This window comes from Penicillium riverlandense (genome assembly GCF_028828495.1).
Source record: "Penicillium riverlandense strain IBT 135883 chromosome Unknown utg000003l_segment0_segment0, whole genome shotgun sequence".
Taxonomy (NCBI): domain Eukaryota; kingdom Fungi; phylum Ascomycota; class Eurotiomycetes; order Eurotiales; family Aspergillaceae; genus Penicillium; species Penicillium riverlandense.
This window is the reverse complement of record NW_026643196.1, coordinates 4,167,108-4,193,399: the sequence shown is the minus strand read 5'-3', so window position 1 is coordinate 4,193,399 and position 26,292 is coordinate 4,167,108. Positions and strand designations below refer to the sequence as shown.

The 26,292-nt window shown below is 55.2% G+C and overlaps 11 protein-coding genes across 11 annotated transcripts; 7 read left to right on the top strand and 4 right to left on the bottom strand.

Moving 5' to 3' along the window:
* Positions 1-722: 722 nt before the first annotated feature.
* N7474_005308 (oxysterol-binding protein related protein OSH3) lies at positions 723-3,643 on the top strand (the record flags this gene model as incomplete). The annotated part of the gene is made up of 2 exons (XM_057196723.1): positions 723-758; positions 806-3,643. 2 exons carry the CDS (start codon positions 723-725, stop codon positions 3,641-3,643), a joined length of 2,874 nt encoding a protein of 957 aa, XP_057054119.1.
* Positions 3,644-4,174: 531 nt separating this feature from the next.
* On the bottom strand, positions 4,175-5,751 carry N7474_005307 (IFRD domain-containing protein; the record flags this gene model as incomplete). Its single annotated transcript, XM_057196722.1, has 2 exons — positions 4,175-5,423; positions 5,561-5,751. The coding sequence occupies 2 exons, from the start codon at positions 5,749-5,751 to the stop codon at positions 4,175-4,177; spliced, it is 1,440 nt and encodes a 479-aa protein (XP_057054118.1).
* Positions 5,752-6,243: 492 nt separating this feature from the next.
* Positions 6,244-7,485, bottom strand: N7474_005306 (exosome non-catalytic core subunit RRP4; the record flags this gene model as incomplete). Its single annotated transcript, XM_057196721.1, has 1 exon — positions 6,244-7,485. The coding sequence occupies one exon, from the start codon at positions 7,483-7,485 to the stop codon at positions 6,244-6,246; it is 1,242 nt and encodes a 413-aa protein (XP_057054117.1).
* A 318-nt stretch (positions 7,486-7,803) lies between these two features.
* Positions 7,804-8,930, bottom strand: N7474_005305 (uncharacterized protein; the record flags this gene model as incomplete). Its single annotated transcript, XM_057196720.1, has 2 exons — positions 7,804-8,602; positions 8,662-8,930. 2 exons carry the CDS (start codon positions 8,928-8,930, stop codon positions 7,804-7,806), a joined length of 1,068 nt encoding a protein of 355 aa, XP_057054116.1.
* A 244-nt stretch (positions 8,931-9,174) lies between these two features.
* On the top strand, positions 9,175-10,299 carry N7474_005304 (putative RNA binding protein Rnp24; the record flags this gene model as incomplete). Its single annotated transcript, XM_057196719.1, has 1 exon — positions 9,175-10,299. The coding sequence occupies one exon, from the start codon at positions 9,175-9,177 to the stop codon at positions 10,297-10,299; it is 1,125 nt and encodes a 374-aa protein (XP_057054115.1).
* A 561-nt stretch (positions 10,300-10,860) lies between these two features.
* Positions 10,861-12,884, top strand: N7474_005303 (uncharacterized protein; the record flags this gene model as incomplete). Its single annotated transcript, XM_057196718.1, has 3 exons — positions 10,861-11,471; positions 11,521-12,186; positions 12,242-12,884. The coding sequence occupies 3 exons, from the start codon at positions 10,861-10,863 to the stop codon at positions 12,882-12,884; spliced, it is 1,920 nt and encodes a 639-aa protein (XP_057054114.1).
* Positions 12,885-13,637: 753 nt separating this feature from the next.
* N7474_005302 (ZZ type zinc finger domain protein) lies at positions 13,638-16,315 on the top strand (the record flags this gene model as incomplete). The annotated part of the gene is made up of 4 exons (XM_057196717.1): positions 13,638-13,772; positions 13,966-14,776; positions 14,831-15,042; positions 15,098-16,315. The coding sequence occupies 4 exons, from the start codon at positions 13,638-13,640 to the stop codon at positions 16,313-16,315; spliced, it is 2,376 nt and encodes a 791-aa protein (XP_057054113.1).
* A 451-nt stretch (positions 16,316-16,766) lies between these two features.
* Positions 16,767-18,081, top strand: N7474_005301 (serum paraoxonase/arylesterase family protein; the record flags this gene model as incomplete). The annotated part of the gene is made up of 2 exons (XM_057196716.1): positions 16,767-17,081; positions 17,134-18,081. 2 exons carry the CDS (start codon positions 16,767-16,769, stop codon positions 18,079-18,081), a joined length of 1,263 nt encoding a protein of 420 aa, XP_057054112.1.
* Positions 18,082-18,221: 140 nt separating this feature from the next.
* N7474_005300 (uncharacterized protein) lies at positions 18,222-19,289 on the top strand (the record flags this gene model as incomplete). The annotated part of the gene is made up of 1 exon (XM_057196715.1): positions 18,222-19,289. One exon carries the CDS (start codon positions 18,222-18,224, stop codon positions 19,287-19,289), a length of 1,068 nt encoding a protein of 355 aa, XP_057054111.1.
* A 918-nt stretch (positions 19,290-20,207) lies between these two features.
* lreA (uncharacterized protein) lies at positions 20,208-22,898 on the bottom strand (the record flags this gene model as incomplete). The annotated part of the gene is made up of 3 exons (XM_057196714.1): positions 20,208-21,652; positions 21,703-22,239; positions 22,295-22,898. The coding sequence occupies 3 exons, from the start codon at positions 22,896-22,898 to the stop codon at positions 20,208-20,210; spliced, it is 2,586 nt and encodes an 861-aa protein (XP_057054110.1).
* A 744-nt stretch (positions 22,899-23,642) lies between these two features.
* Positions 23,643-24,801, top strand: N7474_005298 (putative RAS small monomeric GTPase; the record flags this gene model as incomplete). Its single annotated transcript, XM_057196713.1, has 5 exons — positions 23,643-23,688; positions 23,806-23,854; positions 23,912-23,928; positions 23,993-24,424; positions 24,476-24,801. The coding sequence occupies 5 exons, from the start codon at positions 23,643-23,645 to the stop codon at positions 24,799-24,801; spliced, it is 870 nt and encodes a 289-aa protein (XP_057054109.1).
* Between the last annotated feature and the right edge of the window lie 1,491 nt (positions 24,802-26,292).

Sequence of the window (26,292 nt, the reverse complement as noted above, 5' to 3'; positions counted from 1 at the left end):
TTGTATAGTGCGAGCATCCATTTCTACGCGGGATGTCACAAGGAACCACAAAAAAAGGAGGCGGGCATTGCATGACTTCGATTCTCTGGCGATTTGTTTTAATTTGATATACCTTTTTCTTTATCTTTCTTGCCTTCTTTGGTCGTTGGGGACAGGCATACATGTACCATCCGAATCGCAATGGATCGCAATTTCTGGTTCTTCTGTGCTAATGTAGAATATATGAAACAAATGCATCTCAACCATAGTAGTCTCGATCGTGGTATCATTCTACTCAAATGTTGACTTCTTGCCACTTCGCTGTCACAGGCTTCGGCATAATATATACTACCGGTCCGTCGGTACTCACATTATGGTTCCGTGCAAACCCGCCATAGGCACTGGTCGAAAATCCAATCGACAGGGTCTCACAGTAAGTATTATCCCTAGCAGGTAGTATTTATTTATAGCAGAACATCTATGTCGTTCGTAGTTATATAGCAACAAACAAACACCCCGCCAAGCATTTCTTCCTCGTTCCGTCACTCCAGGCATCTTCCGTACATGTGAACTTTCCGTCCCTCAGCCTCGGGACATTTGTGTTTCCGCCTTCCCTTCTTCCTCTTTCCCTCGTCATAATAAGAATCCCCTCCAATCCCCCCTCTTTTCGTTCTGTCTTGAATCCATCGGCGGACGCGAAACACGACAACTATACCCCTCGGTGAGGCTGAACGCGCCAAACAATGGCCGCAATGGAGGAGCTGGAGATCCACAGCAAGGTGAGCTGCCAGGTGGCCAACACCGCGGCCTCGATTAACGATGACAGTCTTACTTCGTGCGCTGGATCAATGTCGACGATTATCATACCATCTCATGGAGCATTCAGCCGCACAAGAAATCCATCAACTTTGCCATCTTCAAGCATCCCGGCCAGTCCGCCGTGCTGAGCTCCCAGCTGCCCTCCAGTTCCCACAGCACCGATTCCAACGAGAACCTGCCTGCAACGAACACCGCCGGATCACGAAATCACTCTCAATCCACGGTCGTTGAGAAGCTGACGGGAATTGGGCTCAAGTCAATCAAATGGATTGGCAAGTGTGAGGCTGACAAGATCTCCCAGGGCACTTACGACGTGCCGGAGAGCGAGGGAGGAAATTACGCGCTCGTGTTCGACAACACTTTCTCCAAGACAATCTCCAAGACCGTGACGCTCGTCCTCCTCACCTATCCGACCGGACTGCAGCCTACCAACTCCGCGCCGCCCTCCCTCGCGCGCTCGCAAACCACCAAACCCTCCACTGAGACTCTGAGCCAGGTGCGCACTCGACGACGGGGCAACAGCAAGTCTATACCGAGCGTGCAACAACAGGAGCCGTCAGATCCGTCCTCCGTCCATACCGGACAGCTGCAGAAACGACGTCGCAAGCGAGGTCAGGGCTGGGCGCGCCGGTTCTTTGCGTTGGATTTTACCTCCTGCACATTGTCATACTATCATGACCGCAACTCGTCCGCGTTGCGAGGAGCTATCCCGCTCTCACTTGCTGCTGTCGCGACTAACGACAAGTCCCGTGAGATTTCCATTGATTCCGGGACCGAGATCTGGCACTTGCGCGCCAGCAACGAGCAAGACTTTGCTGCATGGAAGCGTGCGCTGGAGAAAGCGTCCTCTGGGGCCCCATCCAAGGACAACAAAGCTGCTGCCCCTGGCGTCCCTGAGTTACGGCTGCGCGCGCCGTCTCAGCCCTTCCAACCCTCCCCGGCAGAGGAGCAAGAATGGTCTCGGGTGGAAGTTCTGGTGAGCCAGGTCTCCGGATCGCGGGATGCGGTGCGCCGACTTGCCAGGGACACAGACCCCAAATATCTTGCATCTCCACTGCCGTCTCCCCATGACCGTCCTCGTGGCCGGTCTCCCAGCCCTCATCCAACACCCAGCGAGGGGACCACTGAAGATGCCGGGGGAAGCCGTGAAAAGCGGCCATTTTGGAAACGCAAGACAAGCACGCACTCGAACTCTAGCGGCAAAAGGCCTCCGCTACTGACCACCAGCTCCAGCTCTTCCCAGCTGGTGGTGCCCGGTGGAGACGGGTCGACTAAACCGGCGAGCATAGCTAGCCATGCTGAAGAAGTGCACGAGGTCCACGACCATCTAGTAGCCGTGTTACGGGATCTCGACAATGCGGTTTCCGAGTTTTCCACGTTGATCGCCGAGAGCAAGCAGCGACGGCACCCGCCCTGGGCCATGGCAGCACCCAGACGAAGCATGGAGTCTGACATGTCGCAAGAGTTCTTTGATGCGACAGACGGTGGTGTTGCGTCTCCGCTCTTGACGATCCAGGACAGTGATGAGGACGGCGCAGCCACCGCCGCAGAGGACGTGTCAGACGATGCACCTTCAGACAGTGACGAGGAGGAGCCTGGATCTACGCGGCCAGATGCCAACAGCGCATCGCCTCTCTTCCCGACAAAGTCCAAGTCTTTGACCCCGCTGCCTCTGGATGCTGTACGGCGCCGGACGAACATCACGGCTCCGACGGTCCTGCCACCCAGCTTGATTGGCTTCCTTCGCAAGAACGTCGGCAAGGATCTGTCTACAATCTCGATGCCCGTGTCCGCAAACGAACCGTTGTCACTGCTCCAGCGCGCAGCAGAGATCTTGGAATATTCCACGCTGCTCGACAAGGCCTCGCAAGCAACAGATGCCGTGGAACGGTTGATTTACGTGACCGCATTCGCGGTATCCTCGCTGTCTAGCAACCGAGTTCGTGAGCGAGCCATCCGCAAGCCGTTCAACCCCATGCTCGGCGAAACCTACGAGCTCGTCCGCGAAGACCTCGGCTTTCGATTCGTTGCCGAGAAGGTCTCGCACCGGCCAGTGCAGCTGGCATACCAAGCAGACAGCCGCGAGTGGAGTCTCGCGCAGTCTCCCAAGCCCAGCCAGAAATTCTGGGGCAAGTCCGCCGAGATCACCACCGAGGGCCGCGTCCGCGTCACCCTCCACGCCACTGGCGATCGCTTCAGCTGGACCCCATCCACTTCGTTCCTGCGCAATATCATTGCGGGTGAGAAGTACGTCGAACCTGTTGGCGAGCTCGTTGTCGCCAACGAGTCGACGGGTCACCGCTCCATCTCCACCTTCAAATCGGGCGGCATGTTCTCCGGCCGCAGTGAGGAAGTCTCCACTCGCGCCGTCGACTCCTACAATAAACCGCTGTCCCTGGGTCTCTCCGGTACCTGGCCCGCCTCGCTCTCGCTCACCCGAGACGGCAACGCAGGCAAAACCATTTGGAACGCGGGACCCCTCGTCCCCAACGCCCCAAAACACTACGGTCTCACCGCGTTCGCGGCCACCCTGAACGAAATCACCTCCATCGAAGACAAACGCCTCCCGCCCACGGACTCCCGTCTGCGTCCTGACCAGCGCGCCCTCGAGGACGGAGACCTCGATCGCGCGGAGGAAGTCAAGGTCCAGCTGGAAGAAAGCCAGCGGGCCCGTCGTCGCGAGATGGAGGCATCCGGCGAGAACTGGACCCCGCGCTGGTTTACGCGGGTCAGCGATGAGTCGGACGGGGAGGTCGTTTGGCGTCTGAAAGGTGGGAAGGACGGCTATTGGGATGAGCGTGGCCGGGGCAACTGGTCGGGCGTTGTCCCTGTTTTTGAGGTTTGATTCGTGCTGGTTGTTTCGAGTATATATAGCAGGTTATATATGTATCTGGCCTATGTACATTCGTCTGGTATAGAGAGAAAACGGGGGAAAGTCTTATCTCCGTTGGAAGTGAAGGCCTGGTTGGAGCTTTGCATCTGGATGGACGGTATGGCACGGATAGAGGAAGTGTGTTGACTCGGGTTGAATCATCCTCCACTCTAGAAAGGACTATAAATATCATTACAATAAGGATATCTATTTTTCCCAAAGTTGATTTGATTTGATTTGAGTGTTTGCATTTATGGCTAGACTCGTGTATTTGCCGTCGAGTAGAAACAGAGAACCAACCGCCTGGACTGAACGCAAAGCAATCATCAAGCTTCGAGACTGACAGAAAGACAAAAGCAACCCATCACACATAAAGATATCATTGTTCATCGTAAAAGCAAGGTTCAGGCCGTATACCTGGTGATATTTTCTCTTCCTTCTGTGCTGGGAAAATCATTCCATATTCGCAAATCCGCATTTTGTATCCCATCGCTTTCCTTCCATCTAGTCCTCGTCCGAGTGGTGCGCAGTCCACCGTTTCGAGTTCCGCATCTTCGCAGCCTTTCTTGCACCCTGCCGATCCGTCGATCCTCCCGATCCTTGGTCAGACATGCGCATCATGACGGGCAGATTATCCAGCACGGCCCGATTCCCCTGGAAATAGTGCTCGGCGAAGCCGCCCTGCAAGATCCGGCGCAGCGCAGACAGCCGCACCCACTTCCACCAGCGGTCGATGCTCATGATCCCATGCCGGCCGATCTTGACCGTCAACGTGTGGCCGTAGTGCCGGTTTGTGTCCTGGTCGATGGCCATGTTGTAGCGCGGCCCGCGGCGCGGATTTTCGACCGTGGTAAGAATCGAGGCGAAGTTGCTGTGCAGGGATTTTTTGTCGCGTTTGCTGATCCGCTTGGTGTGGATAGTTGCGAGGGATTGGAGCTGGCGTTCTAGTTCGGGGGTGTTGTGGTATGCGTTGTAGCGCTTCAGCAGCTTCGGGCCTGAGGAGTTCATCAGGTGGTGTTCGTCGCTGTCATCGCCTGAGTTGTCGCTGTCGGAGTCCTCGTCGTCTTCTTGCGGGGTGTAGCTCTTTTCGTAAAGAAGCGCGATATTTTCGCCGGCGGCGATTTGCACGCCCGAGTCGCCGCTTTCGAGCTGGTCGATGAAGATCTGAGCCGCCTCCTCGCTCTCGCTTTCAAAGTCATCGATTTCGGTGACCAGGAATCCCCACACCTGGAGTGCAGCAATGACACTGGTGGCGTCGTCTGTAGCACCGATGGACTGTCCGTCCGAAGCCACGATGTCAAGGAGGAAAGTCATCTGCTCCAAGATGCCATCTTCGCCCGCGCCTCCGAAGACGGTGCACGCACCCAGGCAATGAATAGCCGCTGCCTTGATGGAGGTGGAAGATGAGTCACGGATGGTGCGCGTGAGCTGCGGCTCCATATTTTCATAGATGGTGTCATCCAACGCCGTGATGGCCAGCAGTTCGATCGCACGCAGCGCCTGGATCGTTTCGCGCGTGCTAGTCTCTGAGCGCACACTCCTTGTAAACGCACTCAACAAGTCCCCGGTATAGGCCCGAGTTTCTTCTTCGGCATGATGGTACTTGGTCAGACGGCAGAAGGCCGTCAGGGCTTCTTCGCGGCCCTGCACACTGCTGCGCTTGCGATCGAGGATCTCCTGGATGCGATCGCCCAGCTCCTGGGGCCAGTCGTCATTATCCTGCTCGGGATTTTCATCGTCCAAGGAGCCGATGCTGTGCACACACTTCGAGTCAGCTTGTGGTCAAAGGTTCAAGAATTTATCCCCGGTGACATCATCCCGCCACGAAGTGGGACTGAGACCGAGGATGAAGATAGCTAGGAATGTGAAAAAAGAAATAAAAGATCTTACCTCATAGCGGTGTCGTCGGAAAGGAAGCCCGAGTCCTCCTCGTCAGATGCAGCTCTGCTTGCGTTGCGCGAGGTATCGCGCGAGGTCTGCTTCGAGTTGCTGCGAGAATTATTGCGCGATGCTTCACGGGAGGCTGCTTTGCGCGAGACAGTCTTGCCGCTCTCGAAGATTTGGCGCCGGAGGTCAGGCATATTTGAGAGAGAGATATAAAGGTGTTTCAAAGGGTAAATGAGATAAAAGAAAGTCTGTTGCCTCGGCTCTGCCTCGAGAGAGGACGGGTAAGAAAGAGGTCGAGGTAGACGATAAGGTAGTACTAGATAAGACGGCTATCCTATTGGAATGGGAAGATGGTGAGGCGTAATCGAAGAATCCAGAGAGACGAAATGAACATAATGATTCGGGAGCAGCATGGGGGTGAATGGTAGCAGGAGAGATGGTGGAAGAGAAGAGGAAGAAGAATAAGAGAAGAAAAGCTGGAGGAGCTGCACCCTGATCTTAGTAAGGGAAAGTGCCCAACCAACGCAGCGACTTGACCCGATCGGAGAACGAGCCCCATGGTCGGAGCGAGGCAGCATCCATGTGGACAGGAATAATAATCATCATTATGTGAAATGTTGACCGCTACTGCGGGGTCCAGTTATTCGATTACATAGGTCGTTTAGGGCATGCCTTCATTGGCTCATCTATCGCCGCTGTACCTCCAGTTCGAGAATCCGCCGCGCTTTGCTCCCTTCCAAGTACTCACGGCCTTCTTGGCGATCATCCTCGTCCTCTCCATCATCCCCAACTTCAAGATCCACCTGCAGACTAGCATCGTAGGCGCCCATGACGGTGTCCTCGTCCACGCGCACCCCACCCTGCACCAGCACCTGGATGCACTGCGCCAACCGCGCGATTTCCCGGCGGGTCTGCGGCGCAATCTCGTCGTTTTGACTGGAGTAGATCGAGCTGGACACCATCTCTTCCATGCGCGTAATCGAGACATTCTCCGTAGTCGACGACGCAGCCGCCGCCCCGTCGGTATGCTTTGAGATCCAAATGTACCCGTTCACCCCGAGAATAATATCCACCTCGCCGCCGCCGTTGGCCGTTTCCGCCGTCCACACTTGTCGCCGTGACCGTACCACACCTCCCGCACCCCCAGGATTGGCGCCTGCCCCGGAAGACCCAGATCCAACTCCGCCTTTGACGTTGGAGCTGGATGCGCCGCTTCCTCCCGTGCCCGCCACTGCGAGAAAAACGCCATTCCGAAGTTTCCCGTACTTCAGAGATCGGGTATGTAAAGAGGCCGACCCGTCCTGGTGCACACTCTGCACTTCTGCAACCACGAGATCTCCCTCGCTGAAAAAACTCCGGATCTGAAGCTCGTCCGCGCTCGTCCGACGCCGCAGGATCCCACCGGGTAAATTGATGGCGGAAAGAGGGAGCTGCGCCAGCAACGGTGCGGCCACATCCACTTTCCACCGCCGCGACTGGACCTCGACAATGCGTCCCACGACCAAATCGCCGATCTCGGGCGTGTAGCGGGCGCGCAGGGGGTGTACAGAAAGAAGCTTGTTGGTTTTGTGGACTGTGCCTGCTACTGTAGCAATAATGGATGTTGAGAGCGGATTGATATATGTGCCATGACCTCTGCAAAGTAGTTGGTTAGCTTCATCTGGGGGATCCTTCTGGCAGTCCCGCTGAAGAGCCAAAATGAGCACCCACCTCATCCATTGCGGATCATCTGTGACGACTTCACCCGGTGTGACAATCCCCGTCCCAATCTTGCCTCCTAGGCGTGGTCGCTTGTGAGGTCGCGAGCCGGTGCCGGTCATGTCGACATCCTCATCTGAGTCCGCCGACATTGAGTCATCCGACTCGGCGTGATAGGGCGGGCGGGGGCCGAGGTCCTCGACCACTGGGGGTAGAATTGTAATGGCCATGGTGTCGTGGGAGTGTTGGAGAAGACAGTCGAGAGCAATAATTTATCGGGACTTTCTGGTCTCGATCACGTGACCAATCCACTTCCCAATTGGGTTTCTCTAGATCAATGATTGTGCGACGATGTTCGTTATCAGGAGTCTAATAGGCAGCAATTGAGATCAAGTGTCTACATAGCCACATTTCGACTTCCATCGAGTCACTAGGCCAAGAACCCACAAAAACGCCTCGGTACAATGCCAATATCAGGATCCCAGTGCAAAACCAGTGGAAGGAACGCCGGTAGTAATACATGATAGAAACAGCTCCCAAGCTCGCCCTCACGTCTTTTTAGCATTGCTTTTAGGGGTCGACGTGGGCTCTTCTTTCTTCTTCTTCGAACGACTGCTGCCACCCTTGGGCCGATAGCCAGCGTCCTCTTCGCGCTTTCGTTTGTTCTTCGGGGTAGGGTGTGCATCTGTCCCATCTTCATCCATATCCTCATCCTTGCGCGCCTGCGCCGTAGCCCGTTTGGCGGCAGCCCGCTGGTTCGAGGGCCGGGATGTGGACTTCTCCGACGCAGCCTCGTTATCTTGTAATGTTTGAGGCTGATTGCGGCGCAGCCAATTGTAGACCGACGCCGGGTTTCGATTGTTCGCATCTCGCTCACGCTCGGCAAAAGTAGGTGGATCGGGCATACGTTCGACCTGTGCGGCTGCTGCCTCGTCGCCGAGCTTGGCATCCAGAGTCAGGTAGTACTCGGTTTCATGCTCCGGTGTGAGATATCCGAGTCTGCGCTCGATGGCGTGGTCGGCTCCCTTACCCAGTTCTGTTGGTGGTGGCACCGTGTGGGGGACTTGAGAGAGGGTGGTGTATTGCAAAGCCGGGACGAACGATTTGTTGCGTTTGATGCTTTCTTCGACCATCCGGTACGCGCTGGGCGTGATCGTGCCTGTGGTCACTGCCGCCTTGGCCTCCTTCAGTGCCGTCCGGGCAAGAGTCGCATCATTGACCAAGGGTGCAATCTCTTGTTCGGGTGTCGGCAGGTAGGGTGTGTCATCCGGCATGTTCAAGTCGTATCGCAGAGTCGGAGAGACGTGAATGCTGTCATTGAACTCGAGCAAGACTTCAAGCAATTGACTAAGAAAATTCATCAGTCAGGTTAGAACCAACAAGGATGGAGATGATGCGTGGCTTACTCGTTCTGTTCCCGGATGCGCTTCGACAGGTCTTCGATACGCAGCTCTTCACGGATGAGTGTCTCACTCTCGCGTGTCGCGGCGTCAAACTTGACCTTGAGCTTTGCATATTTTTTCCTGGATACAGGCATCAGCAATTCCCCTTTGTGAGATCGGAGGATGAGGTCGCACTTGAAAGACTTAACCGTCTGTTTGGCAGGGGTAGCAGCTGGAGGAGCATCTGGGAGGCTCTCCGCCATGGACCGAGCATCACTGGCCTCCTGTGCCATGATGGATATGGAGATATAAAAATCGGCGTCTCCTGAAGGACCGAGACAGAAGAGGGTAAAGGGAGTTAGTCGATGAAGGAAGAGAATCAAGTCGCAACCCTGCGCGAGGCGTGATCGGCCAAGTCACGGGTTGCGCTTAAGGGCCGCCCGGGCTACCGTAAAAAATATTCCCCAGCAGTACTTACTGGCTTGCTTTTTTTGTCCATACATACTCCCCTCTACGCTGCACTTAACCACTGTCAAGATGGCGGAAACCACCGACAGTAGCCAGAAGAAGCGCAAGCTGCACGACGGCCCGGAACTCGAAATCGATGTCTCGGCGCCAGAACCGCCGTCCAAGAAGGCTCTGCGCAAAGCGAAGAAAAAGGCCGCCGACGGACCCGACGCCTCCGACAAACCCAAGACCGGCAAAGATGAGCCTGGTGAAACCAGTGAACCCCAGGCAGCCCCTGCCAAGGACCAACGCTCAGAGTACGGGATCTGGATCGGCAATTTGGCATTCTCGACGACCAAGGACGATCTCCGCAATTTTTTCACCAGCAATTGCTCCTTCTCCGACACTACAATCACCCGAATCCATCTACCAAAAGGCCAAGAGAAATATGGAAAGGCGCAAAATAAAGGGTTTGCCTACGTCGATTTTTCCACACAGAAGGCACTGCAGGAGGCACTGGGTCTGAGCGAGCAGCTCCTCACCGGCCGTGCCGTACTGATCAAGAATGCCAAAAGCTTCGAGGGTCGGCCCGCGAAGACCCAGGATCAAGGAGATGCCACACACTCGGGCTCCAAGTCCGGTCACCCTCCGTCGAAACGAATCTTCGTGGGCAATTTGGCTTTCGACGTCACGAAAGAGGTTCTCGAGGAGCATTTTGCCCAGTGTGGAACGGTGGCCAATGTTCACATGGCGACTTTTCAGGATACCGGCAAGTGCAAGGGATATGGTTGGGTGGTGTTTGAGGAATTGCCTGCTGCTGAAGCGGCGGTGAGGGGGTTTGCCTTGGTTACGGAGGAAGACGAGGAAGAGGAAGAAGAGTCGGATTCGAGTGACTCTGACGCTGCAAAGCACAAGAAACGGAAATCCAAGAAGCCCCGGCAGCGGAGGGTGTGGGTGAACCAGCTCATGGGACGCCGCATAAGGGCGGAGTTTGCGGAGGATGCCACCACGCGGTACAAGAAACGATTTGGCAAGGACGGTGAGGGAAAGAAGAAGGATGCAATTACCGAGGATGGTGCAGATGCTTCGGAGGACCGGCCACGGACTAAGAAGGCCAAGAAGCCATTTGACGAGTCTCGATACTCCGAGGAAACGGTTCAGAGACTCAGTGGTGCTATTGTGGAGGCCCAGGGCAAAAAGATCTCGTTCGACTAAGCAGTTCAATCCGATGAGATGTAACGGATGGCTGCTAAATATATATATACTCTGTTTGTATACATTGGCATTTGGAGTCAAACACCACCCATCATAATGCCGTGACACTTATCACTCTTATTCACCTGCTCATGGCCATCCATGGCCCTTTAAACCCAACTAAAACAACCCGCGGTGCTTTATACTTCCTGTATACAAGATCGGGCATCCCTCACCGCCTACGCTAGTCCCGATCAGGGCTGACGTCGCTCGCGATGTCATGCCCTTCTGGACTCGATCTTGTCTGCTTGTCAACTTCTCTCCCACCCCCTTGCTCTTCTCTTCTCTACCGCCTTGGTCCTCCAGGTGTTTTTTCCTTTCTTCTTTCTTTCCATCTCCCTTCTCTCCTTCTCTACCCCCACCGTTCTGATCTATCATCGGTGCGCCGAGTCCTTGCTGGTTCGCCGCTGGCCGATCCTTGCCTGAGCCACGCTTCCCGATCGACTGGCCTCCTCTGCTAAAGTCAACCCAGGGCCAGTTCCTCTTCAACCCTCTTAGGTGCCCCCCTTGTCTTCGATATTCATGGCTCCCGCTCGCCGCCACATCGGGGCTAGTCGCCGCAAGAGAAGGGACGATGATGGCGAAGATGAGGGCTCGCTGGCTGGGGACTTGGACGATGACTCCTTAAGTGAAGGCTCGGTGGGCAGCCGCCCTGGTGATGAGGACGCGGACGGCGAGGGCAGCGAGGCAAGCGATGATGATAGGCCTCCCAAGCTCAACGGTAGTCGGGTAAATGGCCGAGGGTTGAATCCACCAGCCCGATCCAGCTCGTCGACGGGAAAGCCAGAGCTCAAGGCAACGGTTTCAGATACGGAGGCAATGTTGAATGGGCTCAAAGTCTCTGATCAAAGTGGCGAGGTGGCCGAGCTCCGGTTCGACCGGTCGAAGGAAGAATCCCAGACCGGCAGAACACCCTCTGCTCCCCCAACCGAACCCCGACGGGAGACTTTTGCTGCAAGGAAGCGCCGAGAGCATGACAAGTACGTCAAGGAACGGGACCAGAATCCGGCGTTCGTCCCCACGCGAGGCAGTTTCTTCCTGCATGACAAACGGACGGCGGATGCTGGTTTCCGGTCCATGAACAAACCCAAGTCTCGACCGGTGGGCCTGATTGTGGATGGAAATACTCGGAAGTGCGTACAGATCCTTCTGCAAACACGGACCTTTGCTAATATCACTCAGGAATTCGAGATCCGAAGCTAGTGAAGGGCAGTGGGCTCATGACCTCCACGATACGGTGGCCGGAGTTGAACGCCCTGCACTCAAAAATCCACCAGCATCTTCCGCCGCGGTGAACCCTTCTATGTCTGTTCCTACCGCGCCGAAATCAGATCCCCCGAATCGGTCATTTTCTAGCACGACCCTCGTGGGGAATGTTCCTGTCGTCATCTTCTTACCGGGCATGACCCAACCCATCCCGTTCCCCGCAGTGCCTAAAAAGCAACACACCCGTTTGCCTCAACATCGACCTCCCCTGCGGCGAGACAAACCGGTGCGGATTTCTCTTCCTGGTCAAGTTCCCCGGTACATATTCCCGTCCGTCGAGCGTTCATTCATCTTTATCCCCCGGGCGCTGCGGCCAAATCAGCAGGGCTACCGTGGCCGAGGTCGTGGTGGGTTCTACGGCGGCGGACGACGCCCAAGTTACTACGCCAACACCGTGTACACACCGAGCGTCCTGAGCCGCCGGTCCTCCCTTGGCATGGCCCCATCGCAGGACGGCTACCCCTCGCCGGCCGGCTCAGCCTACTCCCGACCAGCAATGATCCCCCCCCGAGGCTGGAAAGCCTGTGGTCCGCCTGCCACCGCCACCACGGCCACCACTTGGAATGCCGCCGGGACCATCTGGTCCGCCGCCGGTGATGCCTCCTATGCAATTCCCGCACCCTGCCTACCGTGAAAGCCGACCTGCTCCAATCCCCATGCATCAACCTCGTCCACAGAAGGCTGTTTCTGTGGCAGACATCGAGACCCCCGCGAGCTTCGGGTTTCAGCCACCACGTCCTCAGCTGGAGCAGCCATTCCACCATCAAGTTCCTGTTCCAGCCCGTGGTCCGGGCCCTGATGTCCCTCGTGGTCCACCGAGTCAGGTTTCCGTGACCCCCTTGTCGCAGATTCCCGAACGCGCGATCCATGCTCAACCGTTCCAGCCCTATACTTACCAGCAAGGCTTCTATCCCCCGGCATATGGCCCTGGTGCAGCCTTCTATCCGCCCTCGGGATCTGAGTATAATCCGGCATATAATGGCCCTGTCGGCCCTGGAGCATCCGTTCCGTCCTTCCCTCCTGGCCAGCCTCCGATGCCCTATGCGGTTCCTCCTTCCTCTGGCGAGCAGCCATCGCAGCCGGGAACCGTTGCTCATGAATCTGGCGGCACAGTCTACTTTTACGACGCCAACCAGATGTACTCGAGCCCGCAGTATGGGGCACCGAGCTCCGGGCCTGGAGGTGTGGTGGGAATGGGCGGCATGATGACACCACCTGGTACGACGTACTACTATCCTCAACCACCCGGTGGCGGAGGTGTGTACTATGGTCCGCAGTAATGTTTTTTCTTGGTCTTCTGGTCCCACCCTCGTTGGGCTACGATTCATTATTCTCCATCCGATCCTTTGTGTTTAATCTTTTGGTTTTTCCATTCTGCACTGCTTGGCCCCCGGTTAGAACTGGATTCCGATGCATTTGAGCGTTCTTTACCCCTCATCATATTCCCGTACCTCCCCACATCTTCGCCTTGGCCTGTGTCGGGTCGAGGCCCTTGGGTCTGCCTCTCCCCGATACCATATTTTTCCTCTTTCTTTCTTTTTTGTGACGGTGCATGATCCAATTTTTTTTTTCCTTTCTTTTTTGACTGTCCTTGGATTGAAGATTCCGCGCCTGAGCCTAGTCCTGCTGCATGCCACCCAGCGTGATGCTACGAAATACAAAAGTAATTCTCCGTACAACCTCGATAGTCCGTGCCCCTACGCCATAGTTCACCATGACCTAATCACCCACGGCTCACCGCCTTCCCATCAGCTGACCGTCTGCTGCTCTCTCCGCTTTTTGGTCTGCCTGCCTGCACCCCATCCTCTTTCTCCCTCTCTACTTTCTTCCGCTCATGGTCTTGGTCATCTCTCTCTCGATCTGATCGAGTTCATCAACTTCCTTTATCTGCTTCTCTTCTTCCATATCGCTCTTCTCTTTCCCCCTTCTCTAGTATTACGGCTGCTGCCTTAGTTTGTTCTTAGTGTACTTCTGTCATCCACTCCTCTGACGTCTCTCATCTTCCTCCCCACCCACACCTCTTCATCGTCACCATGGCCTCTCCCCTAACCCCATCCCAGCCTTTGTCCTCAGATCACCTGGTGACCGTTAAGGTGCTCTGCAATGAGAATAACCGGCGCTTCAAGCTGCCCCTCAAGGACCTGAAGCCGCAGGTGTTCCCCCAGAAGGTAATAATGTTCTCCACCCGAGCTCCCCGACCGGACCTCAACTCCGGCCCCCATCTCTTATCATCACGATAACCCACCCGGCTCCTCGTGGAAGGGCCCATCACCACCCCTGTCCTTTTCTATTCTTCCATTGAAATACATTTGACGGGTGTTGGGTTTATCGCTTGATAGCTAACGGACGATTCTGGTTTAGCTCCGCACGCTGCTTGGCGTTCCCGCGGATGTCAGCGTCATCTTCGAACGCTATTCCGATAGTGCCGGTTCATACATTCGCCTGGATTGCGACAACGTGGTCGTCTACAAATCGCTCTACCGCGCTGCCAAGGCCAAATCAAAGCTCCGAATCAAGGCAACTACTGTCGATCCCATGTCGTCGGCCCAGCCGGCCTCCAAGGAGGAGCCCTCGAAGCCCACACAGGAGACTCAGCCAGCTCCGCAGCCTGCCCCGAGGTACAGCTATCTCGACACGGTCCTGAGCTCGCCAATCCCAGCCTCTGTCCCTGACATTCTTCCCTCGATATCTGTTCCACCTTCCGACTGCATTATTCGCCAGTCGCACCAAGCGAGCCAACCATCTCCCAATCCTCCTTGCTATCGTCGTTTCGAGATGGATGATGGAAAGCGCAACTTCCCTGTCATCTCTCACAGCTCCCCTAGCGGCATGTTCTGCATTGATTGCAACAACTGCGGTCGTTCCATCGTCAGCGAGCACTACCACTGTAGCATCTGCGAGAATGGGGACTATGATCTGTGCCCGCAGTGTGTTGATGCCGGAGCGTCCTGCCGTGGCGATGGTCACTGGCTGATCAAGAGAGTCGTTAGCGATGGAATTGTGACCAATAGTACGACGGAGAAACTTCCTCCGCGCGAGTCGCCCGTGCAGCAGAGCAAGCCGGAGAAGGTGCTCGTTGAGGCGACTGCTGCACCGGTCACTGAAATGGCCGCTGCGTCTGCCCCTGAAGTCGAAGAGGAAGATAAGCATATTTGCAATGGATGCTGCCTTGGTGAGTTTCTAGATAATGGCAATAATGCCTGGTCAATGGTTAATATTTGGACAGAGAACGATGGCCGCAGCATGGTTCGTTGCACCCAGTGCGAGGACTACGATCTGTGTCTTCGCTGTCTCCTGCGGAACAAGCACGGTCATCATCCTGCGCACGCTTTCAAGCTTGGATCGGACCGTGACTTCTGCCTGAAGAATTTGATCACATCCCGTTGCGCTCCTGGTCGGCTGTTCAAGCACGCTGCCGTCTGTGACGGCTGTGAGAAGGTATGTCATATCTAGAGTTCGTTAAGTGTTTTCGAGTGATTGACTTGCATTCCAGCGCATTATCGGCATCCGCCACAAGTGCATGACCTGCCCTGATTGGGATTACTGCCAGGACTGCGTCTCGTCCGCTTCTCAGAATCACCCCGATCATCGGTTCGTCCCCATTTACGACGCCCTCGCTGAACCCCCTCGTGTCCACGAGATCCACTACGGCATCTTCTGCGATGGCCCCTTGTGCAAGAACAAGCCAGCGCAGAGCTACATCAAGGGCGCGCGCTACAAGTGTGCCGTCTGCGATGACACCGATTTCTGTGCCAACTGTGAAGCTCTTCCAAACCACCAGCACAACCGCACTCACCCCCTCATCAAATTTAAGACCCCGGTCCGACATGTGACGGTGAACACCATGGGTGATGATGGCTTTAGTCTGGGTGATCAGACCTACGTCCCTGAAAGTACTTCAGCGGAGACCCTCAACGAGAAAGCAGCAGTCGAGAAGGCACCAGTGGAGGTGGAAGCCAGCAAGCCGGCCGAGAAGATCGAGTCCGACGGTGCGTCTGTTGCCTGGACCGATCCTGCGGCAGAATTCCAGGGATACTTTATCCGGGATACCATCCCCGATGGCACGAAGCTGCCTCCGGACACAACATTCGAACAGACCTGGACTCTGCATAATCCCGGCCCTCGCGCATGGCCCGCTGGGACTGACGTCCGCTTTGTCGGTGGCGACACCATGTTCAACGTGGATGCGACCCATCCGTCTAGCGTTGAGTCGATTCGGTCTGCCATGGAGAGCAACAAGTTATCCGCTCCTCTGGAGGCTGGAGAGAGTGCCGACTTTACTGTGACGCTTCGAACTCCTTCCCGCGAGGGCACTGTCATCTCGTACTGGCGACTGAAGCTCCCCAACGGCATGGCGATCGGTCATCGACTGTGGTGTGATGTCCAGGTGCAGGAATCTACGGAGATCGAGTCGGTGGCGGTTCCAGTCAAGACCGAAGCTCCTGCGGAAGCTAGCGATAGCGGTATGATCTTCCCCAAGCTGGACAAGGAGTCCCCGGAGTCGAGCACCCACGAAGCTATTCCCCCCCACGCTGAGGTGGGTCCCGCGCCCACGGTCTCCAATCCCTCCGAGGCAGATGTGTCCGAGGACATGGAGAGCTTGTCCCTGAACGATGCGGACACGGAGACGGGTTTCTTGACTGACGAGGAGTACGATGTCCTCGATGCCAGCGACCAGGAGTACCTCGAGGCGAAGCAGTCGGTGAACTAAGCTTACGATATGAATTTGGAACATGGGAATTTGCAAGGGATTTTCGGACGGTGCTTTTTGGCCTCGAGTGATTCTTCAGCTACGCAAGGCGCTACTAACATTGGAAAAACAAAAACTACCCCTCAAAAACACCACTTGCTTCTGCGATTAGGATGATAGTTCACAAAACGCAGCTCCTTTGCATTTTTACTTCCGTATCATTATTCATCCATTTTGTGTAGCCTCGGGATATTTCCCGCATCTCCACTTTCTCCCCGCCCTCAACCACGGCGATCGCTGCTGTGTCAAGCGGAAAAAAAGGTAGGTGTCTGTCATGCCGTCATGGCTTTTTTCGCTCCTCTTCTTCCCCCTTCTTCGTTGAGAGGTGCTCTTGGTCCTGTGCAGCCACCTAACCCGTCCCTCAGTATCTCTCCCGAACATCCGGGGACATTGCATTCAGTCGTCGTTCACCATGGGGATGTTCCGCACGTTTACCCTGGGACTGGTCGCAGTCCTAGTGGCCATGTTGTACGGGCCCATCGCCCATATGATTCGAATTGGAGGCATCTTCCAGACTCCCCAGCAGACATTATTTCCAGAAGGACATGGCCCAATCCCCATCGAGGATACCATTCACTGCGAGGATTTACACCACTACCGTCCGGCCAACCTCCTCTTTGCTGCGTGCGAGGACTCGAAAATGACGCGGTTTGGCTGGTTCCCGCCGCTGGGCCAATTTTCGAAGCCGCCGACGACACCGGGGTCTATTCATGTTATTGATCCGAAGGTAAGGTGTGCAAAACACCCAGTGTGACAGCAGATCCTAAGACAAATTGCAGACAATGAAGTCGAAGCGTCTGGCCTTTGACAACTTCAAGGGTCCCTTCGTGACGCACGGTATTGATGTGATCCAAGATCCCAAGCAAGCGGATGCCGTGTACATCGTCGCAGTCAACCATCTTCCCAACCCGGAGTATTACCAACAGGAAGCCGAAGCAGCCGAGGCTCAAAATATCCCCAAAGGCCGCTCTCAGATCGAACTCTTCCACCATGTCCTAGAGTCGGACAAGGTGCAGCATGTGCGCTCAATCCAACATCCGCTCATCCGCACCCCGAACGATGTCATCGCCGACAGCCCGCACTCGCTCTACGTGACCAACGACCACTTCTACCGCGAGGGAACGCTGCGGCTCATCGAGGATCTCTGGCCTTCCGCCAAGTGGACGGATATCATCCACGTCCAGATCGACGATCTTAAATCCAAAGATGCTACGGCAGGTATCCAGGCTTCGGTAGCCCACACGGGTCTGTGGAATAATAACGGGCTCGGACACGGCAACTCCGAGAAAGAAGTAGTGATTTCGAGTGCCGTGGGCGGCGAGCTGTATCTCGCCAATAAGCACGACAGCAATCACACCCTGTCCATCCACAGCACCATCTCCTTTGACACTGTTACCGATAACCCGAGCTACTACGCGGACCCCTACCGCACGGACTCGGACGATGCGAGCGGATATCTTGTCGCGGGCATTTCGCAACATATCAATCTGCCGAAGACTTCCAGGGATCCCGACGCGAAGGATCCTTGTCAGACCTGGTATGCCCGTCCCGCTGGTGATGGGAAATGGGAGAAGAAGATGCTGTTTGAAGATGATGGCTCGAGACTTCGTACGGCGAGTGCGGCGGTGTTGGTACCCATAGAGCCGGAGGATGGCAAGAAGAGAGCGTGGCTGTTTGTGACGGGATTTATGTCGGAGAGTATGGTGGCTGTGCAGGTGGAGCTGTAAACTTGGAGATGTTGTTGTGTCGAACCTATCTAGTTGAGTTGTATAGATATGTGAATGCCTCAGGTGTGAATCTTATCGCTGTTTTCTCACTATCTCAAACTCCGCAACACCTTTCTCTCTCTGAACAACAACCAACAGCCATGTCCTCCCTCCGGGCCCAGCGCGGCCTCTACGCTCGGCTTCAATGTCGCAGTCCCCAATCTCAGCCAATGACTCTCCTATTCTCGACTTACGCCCGCCACAACTCCCCGCCTCCCTCTCCCCCATCATCACCTCCGACGCCCGTCGCGGTCTCAACTCCGAAGAAAAACGAAATCAACCCACCGCCCAGCACACGCCCCGCGCCTCTGTCGGTCCCCGCAGCCATTACAGAGACAGCGTCCATCTCCGAAAATCTAACCCGCTACATCGCCGTCGGCCGCGCCTACCTCTCCTTCTACAAAACGGGCCTGAAGAACGTCTACCACAACTACCGCGCCTCGCTGCCCCTCCGAAAGACACTGGGTCTCCCAGCCTACATCCCCATCTCCCCTCCCCGGCTCTCCGGAAACAAAAACGCAGCGTCATTGCTCGGCCGCGCGCAGTTTCAACTCGTCCGCCGTTCGGCCCGCGATGTCCGCCGCATGATCCCCTTCTCTCTGGTCCTTGTCGTGTGCGGCGAGTTTACGCCGCTTATTATCCCCTTCTTTGGGAGCGCTGTCACCCCGTTTACATGTCGTGTTCCCTCGCAGGTCTCCAAGGAGCGCGCTGTTGCGGCGGCGCGGAAGAGAAACGCTTTGGCAGGGCATACCGCTGCCACTGCTGGATCTCTTTCGCCAATGCCAGTGGGTGGTAAAGAGGAGATGAGCCTGCTTGCTACCCAATTCGCACATCCCGCTTTTGCGCGAACTGCGGATGCAGAGAGTGTACTGCGCGCATGCGCCGTGTTCGGACTGGTCAAGAGCCATGCTCGCTTTTCTTCACGGGCTCTGCTGCGATTTATTTATCGGCCGCGTTTGGAGAGACATATCTCTTATCTGGCAATTGATGATGCGATGATTCGAAGTGGCGGGGGTGTCAAGGCCCTTGTAGCTGAGGAAGTGCGTGCTGCGGTTGAGGAGCGCGGGGGTGGGGATGTGGCGAGCGGGTATAGAAAGGATGGACAGAGGGAGACGGTTGAGAGGGAGTGGTTGGAGCGGTGGTTGGCTCTGAGGCATGGGAAGGAGTAGACATGGTTGTCTGTGTTACAATGTGTATATTATATACCGAGTTAGATTAGATGGAGGCATGGTTAGGACTGTATATACTATTGCTGACAGCAGCACTGCTGTGTATTATCCACAAATTCGTGTGCTGTATATTCGAGCGCCGTAAACCGGAGATTCTGTCTCATACTCCTAGTCTATTATATTGAAATGTCTATAGGGCCGCTTTACCTGCACACCACCGAGATTAGTTGCACGTCCATATTATACAAATCTGTACTAGCGTAGACTATAGTGTATTCCCCCTAAGTACCTCTTGTTGCCCTATACAGTGGTGATACCAGTCATACGACTATATCATAAAACCACCAACTTCTACGCTCATTGTCTCTATCAAACCTCCTCTTCTGAAGTGCGGTTCAAGTTTCGTCAACAGAAGAGCCTCCTAGGACATTGTACGTAGGAGTTATATAGAGGATTCAGGGGGTAGCGGTGCCAAATATGGCCGGCGAAGTTTGTACTAGGTTCAATGGTAAGAGGGAGAGAACTTAGACAAAACTTGACAACCCAATACGAGCAGTGGTACATATGGAAAAATACACTATATTCTACGCTAGAACTAATTCATATGGGATGGGTGTGCAAGTAAACTAGGCAGGGTGTACGTAAGGGTAGGATGTGGAGGTAAAGCAGCCCTAGACAGTTCAATGCTATGGAGTAGCAGTGTGCTACAGGATAGAGGTATACAGAAACAGTAGGATATCCATATTGACTGCCAAAAGTAGAACCCGACAATAGACAGAAACGAACTCCGGGAGTAGATAACAAGGAAAGGACTTTCACTCAACCAAAACGGGTATACCTACTCCAAGCACCCAGTCTCGCCCAAAACCAAAAGAAAAGCATCATGGTAGGCACAACATGCACTCGGCTGCGCCATTATTATCTTCCCTCACTACTACTACTACCAGCAGCAGCAGGAGCCTGTCCTTGGCTCGCCTGCCCTTGTTGTTGTTGTTGCTGCTGCTGCTGACTACGGTTCTGCTTCGCCCATCTCAATCCACAACTATTACACAAATCCCGATCCCCACTTGGACCCCTCCGCCACTCGGGCGTATTCTTCGTCCGACAGATCGCGCACGCCTTTTCAACGCTGATGGCGGATTGCTTGCGTTTGCGCTTTTTGCGTCGATTCAGCAGACGTTGCAACTCATCCGCCAGCCCGCGATTCTGCTTCTCCAGCTCACGCAGCTCGATCTGCCAGCTCGATCCGCGCCTCGGGTTGAGCTCTGTGAAGAACATCGCTGGTTCGTTGGAGGGCGAAACGCTGCGGTTGCCAGTCGGTAGTCCATTGAGGCCGATCAAGGTCGAGAGATCGGGCATGCGTTGGCCGAGTGTACCGTATTGGCGAGGTGGGTTCGGATTGTTTGTGGTAAGAGAGGTGATTTTGTCTGTGCCGGGGACGGTGGTTAGGTTTTCGTCTTCGGTGGCCGATGGTAGAGAGCGGGCGAATCGGATTTGTGCGACGAGGAACGTCGGTTTCGTTCCTAGTGCAGTGTCGCCTGCGTACAAGGTCGTGTGCGCAGATAGGTTGTGTCCCTTTTTGTGGCGCATCTGGTGGCGGAAAGACGGCGGAGGTTCGTTAGTGCCGGATTGCCCTCGCGCTGCTGCCTCCAGGGCATTTTTGATCGCGTCAGGCCCGTCCTCGGACTCCATGAGCTCTTGCAGTCCCTTCCCGATCAGGTCATCCGGCGAGCGGCCAAGCACTGGCTTGGCTTTGGATGTGACGAACAGAATGAAGCCGGACAGTGAGACCTTGGCCCAGATGTCGTTCTCGGCCAGGGCAGTCGAAAAACCATGGCGGGCAAGTTGATCAAGAGAGTACACGGGTCGCGGCCGCCCGGTCATCACTAGGTACTTCCGCCCCTGGTTTGGGTCGATGTGCCACGCCCCGTGGCTCTCGAACCACATGTATCCACGATGCTTCTGTCGAACGCGGTACACAATGCTGATAGGCGCGGTCGTCGTGCTGGCACGCATGTCGCGGCTCACGGGTCCAATATCGCTGGGGTGGCAGATAGTCGACAGTGTCTTGCCGATCAGTTCGACAGGGTCATACTCCAGAATCCGCTTGCAGGAGGGTGACAGATATAGGAATTCGCCGTTGAAAGACAGTACGTGGATCACGTCGTCTGTATTTTCGACCAGGATCCAGTCCAGGTACTGCCGGGAGGCCTCAGGCCCAGCGACGCTCACAGCATTGAGGATTGCCGTCACATCATCATGACCGAACCTGGCGACGAGGTCTGGCTGAGTTCGGTATACGTCCGGGGGAACCACATATTGGGGTAGTTGGTCGCGTTGATAGTTGATGCTATAGGTGCCATCTAATTGAACGTCAGTTCTGACGAGCTTCACCAGATCCACAGGAACATACCAGGATTTCTCCGCGTCACAGCGTCGGGCTTCTCAACCAGATCGACTTGGAACCCGACGTAGAAGCGGTATTCGTCTGAATCCCACGGGATCGGAATCATAGTGATGAGATTCATGAATGGCTGTCCGCCCTTGCGGTAATTGATAATGCTAGCCTGGATCTCGGTGCGTTCCTCAATAGTCGACCGCAATCGAAAAACAGTCTGGCCATCGGTAAAGGAGCGCTTCGCGCCGGCAGTGACTTTGCCATCGGGCCCTTGCAAAAAGCGGCAGTTCCGGTTCACGATCTCTTCCTTGGTGTAGCCGGTAAGCCGCTCAAATGCTTCAGACACATACACAATCGGATGGTCCTCGCGCAGAATGTCGCACATCACAAAGGCGCACGAGAGATCGACGGCACCAATATTGATTTTGGGGTTGGGACGCATGGCCACTCGGCCCAAAGCACCCAGGACATCAAATCCGCTGCTGGAATAAATGCCGGTGTGCTCTGTCTTTTTGGAAGCAGGCTTTTCTAGGCCCGGCGAGGGGTCCTCAGCTTTACGATCTTGGTCAGTCATCCCACTGCAAATAGGGGTTGATACACTCCTCACCTTTGACGGCAGGTGGCTTCTTGGGCTGGATAGCAACCGGCTGTAATGGGCGATATGGGGCTGACGAAGATGGCTGGAGTGGACGTGCCTGGCGGGCCTGAAGGGCACGATGGGAAGTATGCGGCTGGGCCTGGGACCGATCACTAGATCGAGAGAAGTCCGAGTCGTCGAGGTTACTACCGGAAGAATTGTTGCCATCATTGTAGAGCTCGTTGCGTCGCTGGGGCGGACCGGCCGCGCCAGGTTGCAACATATACTGACCGACCTGCGGTTGGATTCCCTGAGAAAAGGGCGTAAAATCGGGAAGGAGTTGGGCCTGGTCCAGCTGGGGCGGCATGCCAATGGTGGTGTCTGGGTAGGAGCAGTAGGCGAAGGAGTGGCCAGCATCCATGCTCACCGGCATCGACGCGCCGGTGCTGGGCATGGAGTCGTAGGTCAGCATGACATTCGACAGGCGGCCTTCCAGGTCGGCGGGCGGCAGGCCCTGCTCTGGCATGATGTCGCCAAATCCATAGTTGTCGTTGAAACCCAGGTAGGACTGGTCCTGTGGCGGCAGGGACTCCTCATCGCGGTTGGTATAGTTAAACCTGCTGCCGGAGGCCATGGTGCAAAAGCACGGCCTGCGTGGGGTCCAGAATGCAGACGCTCAGACGAGTTTCCAGATTGTCGGGAACCCTGTGTTTGGTGGAGAATACTTCCACGACCCCGTTCTTCTCACAACGGTGCTTCCTTGCTTCAAAAGCGCGACAACTCGCGCAAGAGAGTGTCGAAGGAAAGGAGAGAGGGAGGATGGAGAGGTAGAGAAGATCCCACGCCCATTGATTCGCATTCTTCTCCTTTTCGCCTTTCGCAAAAGTACAACCGCATGTCATTGCGGGTCGCGCGATGACACGGAGGGCCAATGAGGGCGCACTGCCCGGCTTGACAGAACGGATCGCCTCCCCTGGAGCCCCGAATTGTTCATGTTTGGTGCTGGTTGAACTAGGAACAGCATAATTGACTGATCCCTCCCGTCCTCTGGCTGGTCCGGAGAGTGGGTAGTGGGCAAGGCGAAGGGTGATGCTGGTGAAGAAGTTGATGTATCACAAAGCGACCGGCCGAGGGGAGCACAGACAGCAGAAGGATTTGCATTTACAACCATAAGGAAAAGAGACACCGGATTTATGCTCAAAGGACATGTAGACGGTAAGGGGGAGAGAGGGAAAGCAGGAAGAGAATGGAGAGAGAGGATGTTCTTATCTACATACAAATAATACATACAACGCCCGCGCTCTCCTTTCCTCTTGACACTCCTCCCTCTTTCTCTCCCCCACGGCTGTGGGTGCCACGCATCGTCAGTCAGGCCGCGATGGCAGACAAGATCTCAATCACCATCTGCGGGGATGGCGGATGCGGTACGTTCTCCCACACTGCTTAATTGAACTGCTGGGACACGGTTCACGCCCTGATTCGGTGCCATTCTCCTGGGCGCTGCGATCGCGATCGAGATCGGGACACTGATCGAGGAACAGGCAAATCTTCCATCACCCTGCGGCTGGTCCGTAGTCAATGGATTCACGAGTGCGTTTACCACCGCCCTCATCCCTGATTCACAGACTGACTCGCGTGTTGTCCTAGATATGACCCAACCATCGGTACGACTGCTCCCATTTGCTCCCCGGTCGCGACAGATCTGACCTGACACGCATCAACGAAAAGAGGACTCATACTCGGTCACCCGTACCGTGGATGGCCTCCCCTATTTCCTGTCCATCACCGACACCGCCGGCCAGGAGGAGTACCGCGGGCTGTGGACGGCCGCGACGCTCCAATCCGACGCCTTTCTGCTTGCCTACGATATCACGAATCCCTCGAGCCTGGACTCGCTCAATTATTTCATGGACATGATTAACCTCGAGACCGAGCGGCGCGCCGAGAAGGCCCAGTGCCTGCGCAAGGAACTCCGGGACCACAATGCAACGGATATCGGTCTGCCGCCGCCCGTCAAGATTGTGGCTGGCAACAAGTGCGACCTGAAGGACGGGCGCGTCATCACCTCCCGCGAAGGGCTGGAGTACGCGCGCAAGCACGGGTGTGGGTTTATGGAAACGAGTGCGCGGGAAATGGTCAATATCGAGGAGACGTTTGCTCGTGAGTGAACATGGATGAAACAACGAATGAGGGGATGCTAATCTGTGTTAGTGTTGGTCCGCCGAGTCGTCGAAGCGCGCCGGCTGCATTATCAACAAGCCACCGCTGCACCCACCCGGCCGCCGACCTCGCGCGCTGGGCCATCTGCCCACACCACCGCTCTACCCTCGACCACGGCGGACGCAAGCATGCAGGGGTCCCAGGAGGAACGGACCCGCCGTCGCTTTTGGGGGTTTGGCAAGCGCGCGCGGAGCTCAATGTTAGTCTTCAATCGCTCGGAACAGGACCTGGAAAAATCCAAGAGCGATGTTTCGACGGAGGAGAAACAAGTAGAGGCACGAGGCTCCTTCTCGCGCCGACTCTGTTGCTTTGGTTGAAAAAAAGATTGAGGACTTGGTTTCTTTTAGTTCATTTGTATACCCCCTTTTTTTTACTTTTGGATCTACAGGTGTATACGGATGCCTGTTACATGGAATGGAGCTGCGTGATTCCCTTGGTACTTAGGTCTGGCTGGGCTCGGAATCGGCCTCCGTGATAAAGACATGTACTCCCACGGCTCGTAGGGCAGCAAGGGCACGGTGTAAACCATGTATGACAGCTCCTTGCAAGCAGCAACAGCTCCAATGTTGTTTACCGACAGGCAATGAGATCATCCGGCCATGAACCACCGCCGTCTGGGGGTGTCTTGAGACCGTAGACTATATGACGCCATTAAAAATATGAATATAGCAAGCCGGGTACCATCACGGCAGATCCTTTCAACTTGTTTGTTCCCAGTCTAGGATAGTAATAATAATGATCTCGATAAGGGTAGAGAGGATAACGTCATGGACCGCAAGCGTCGCCGGTTCGATTACTCAATCACCTCGCCGGGGGCTGGGGGACCGGCGTCTTCATTGGCCGGGTCCCGGTGTCATGAATCACGAATGTCTGTAATCAACTCGTAACTAGGTTAGCTAATTCGTCCGAACTCTATGTACCTCCCACCGACCAGGGCTGCGGTCAAGTGGGCGCGACCGTTGAGTTTAGACGGGAAAGAAAAGGCTCTCAGGAGAGAAACACATCCGAATATCCATGCGGTATTCGCATTACCGGGCGGATGCCCAGTTCTCCATAATAATGCCGCCTCTTTCTGGCATTACTGTGCGAGTCGTTCACTCGGCTTGCCCCTGCCGAGTTGCGGGTTTGGTGCGCCTTTTTTTTATTTTTATGCACGGCCAAGACTCGGAATAAATTCGCAAGCCCTGTGTGCATGGATAGGCTCACTAATTTTTCATCCGTAAATCATTTACTCCCACACACGAGGCGGGTAACTATTATTCGGGGAAGCCAGGGAGTGCCTCGTTCGTTGCTGGCTGGTTGGCTGGGATTGCACTCCTAGATCGTTGGTTACATACTACATATTACGAAAATTAGGCCCATCAGTAATCCTTACAAATACTGCTGGTCTGGACATAACAAGAATCCTCCGAGGTCCGATACAAGCTCCGTCTTCCGTCAGCAAGTAGAAAAGTCTGCGAGAGTGTAAATGCCGAGTTTCCAGATCGAGTTGAAAAAAAAAAAAAAAGGAAAAAAAAAACCGGGCCTGTGATCATCAGCCCAGTGGAGCCACCAGTTATGATTGATTCGAGAGCATACGGAGTACACTGAGATCTAGTTATAAACTAGCTTCTGTTCGTATAACTAATACTCGAATCCCCCCTCCCTGTCCTTTCTTGATATATAATCCCTGGTTGCTCTGAAAACGTTTGAGGACCAAACTCAATCTTGGGATTACATCGGGCCTGGAGACTCCTCTCCGACATCTTCATTAGATCATCGACCCCGATTGACGTCGCCCACTCCATCCGGAACGGGAAGTACTACTA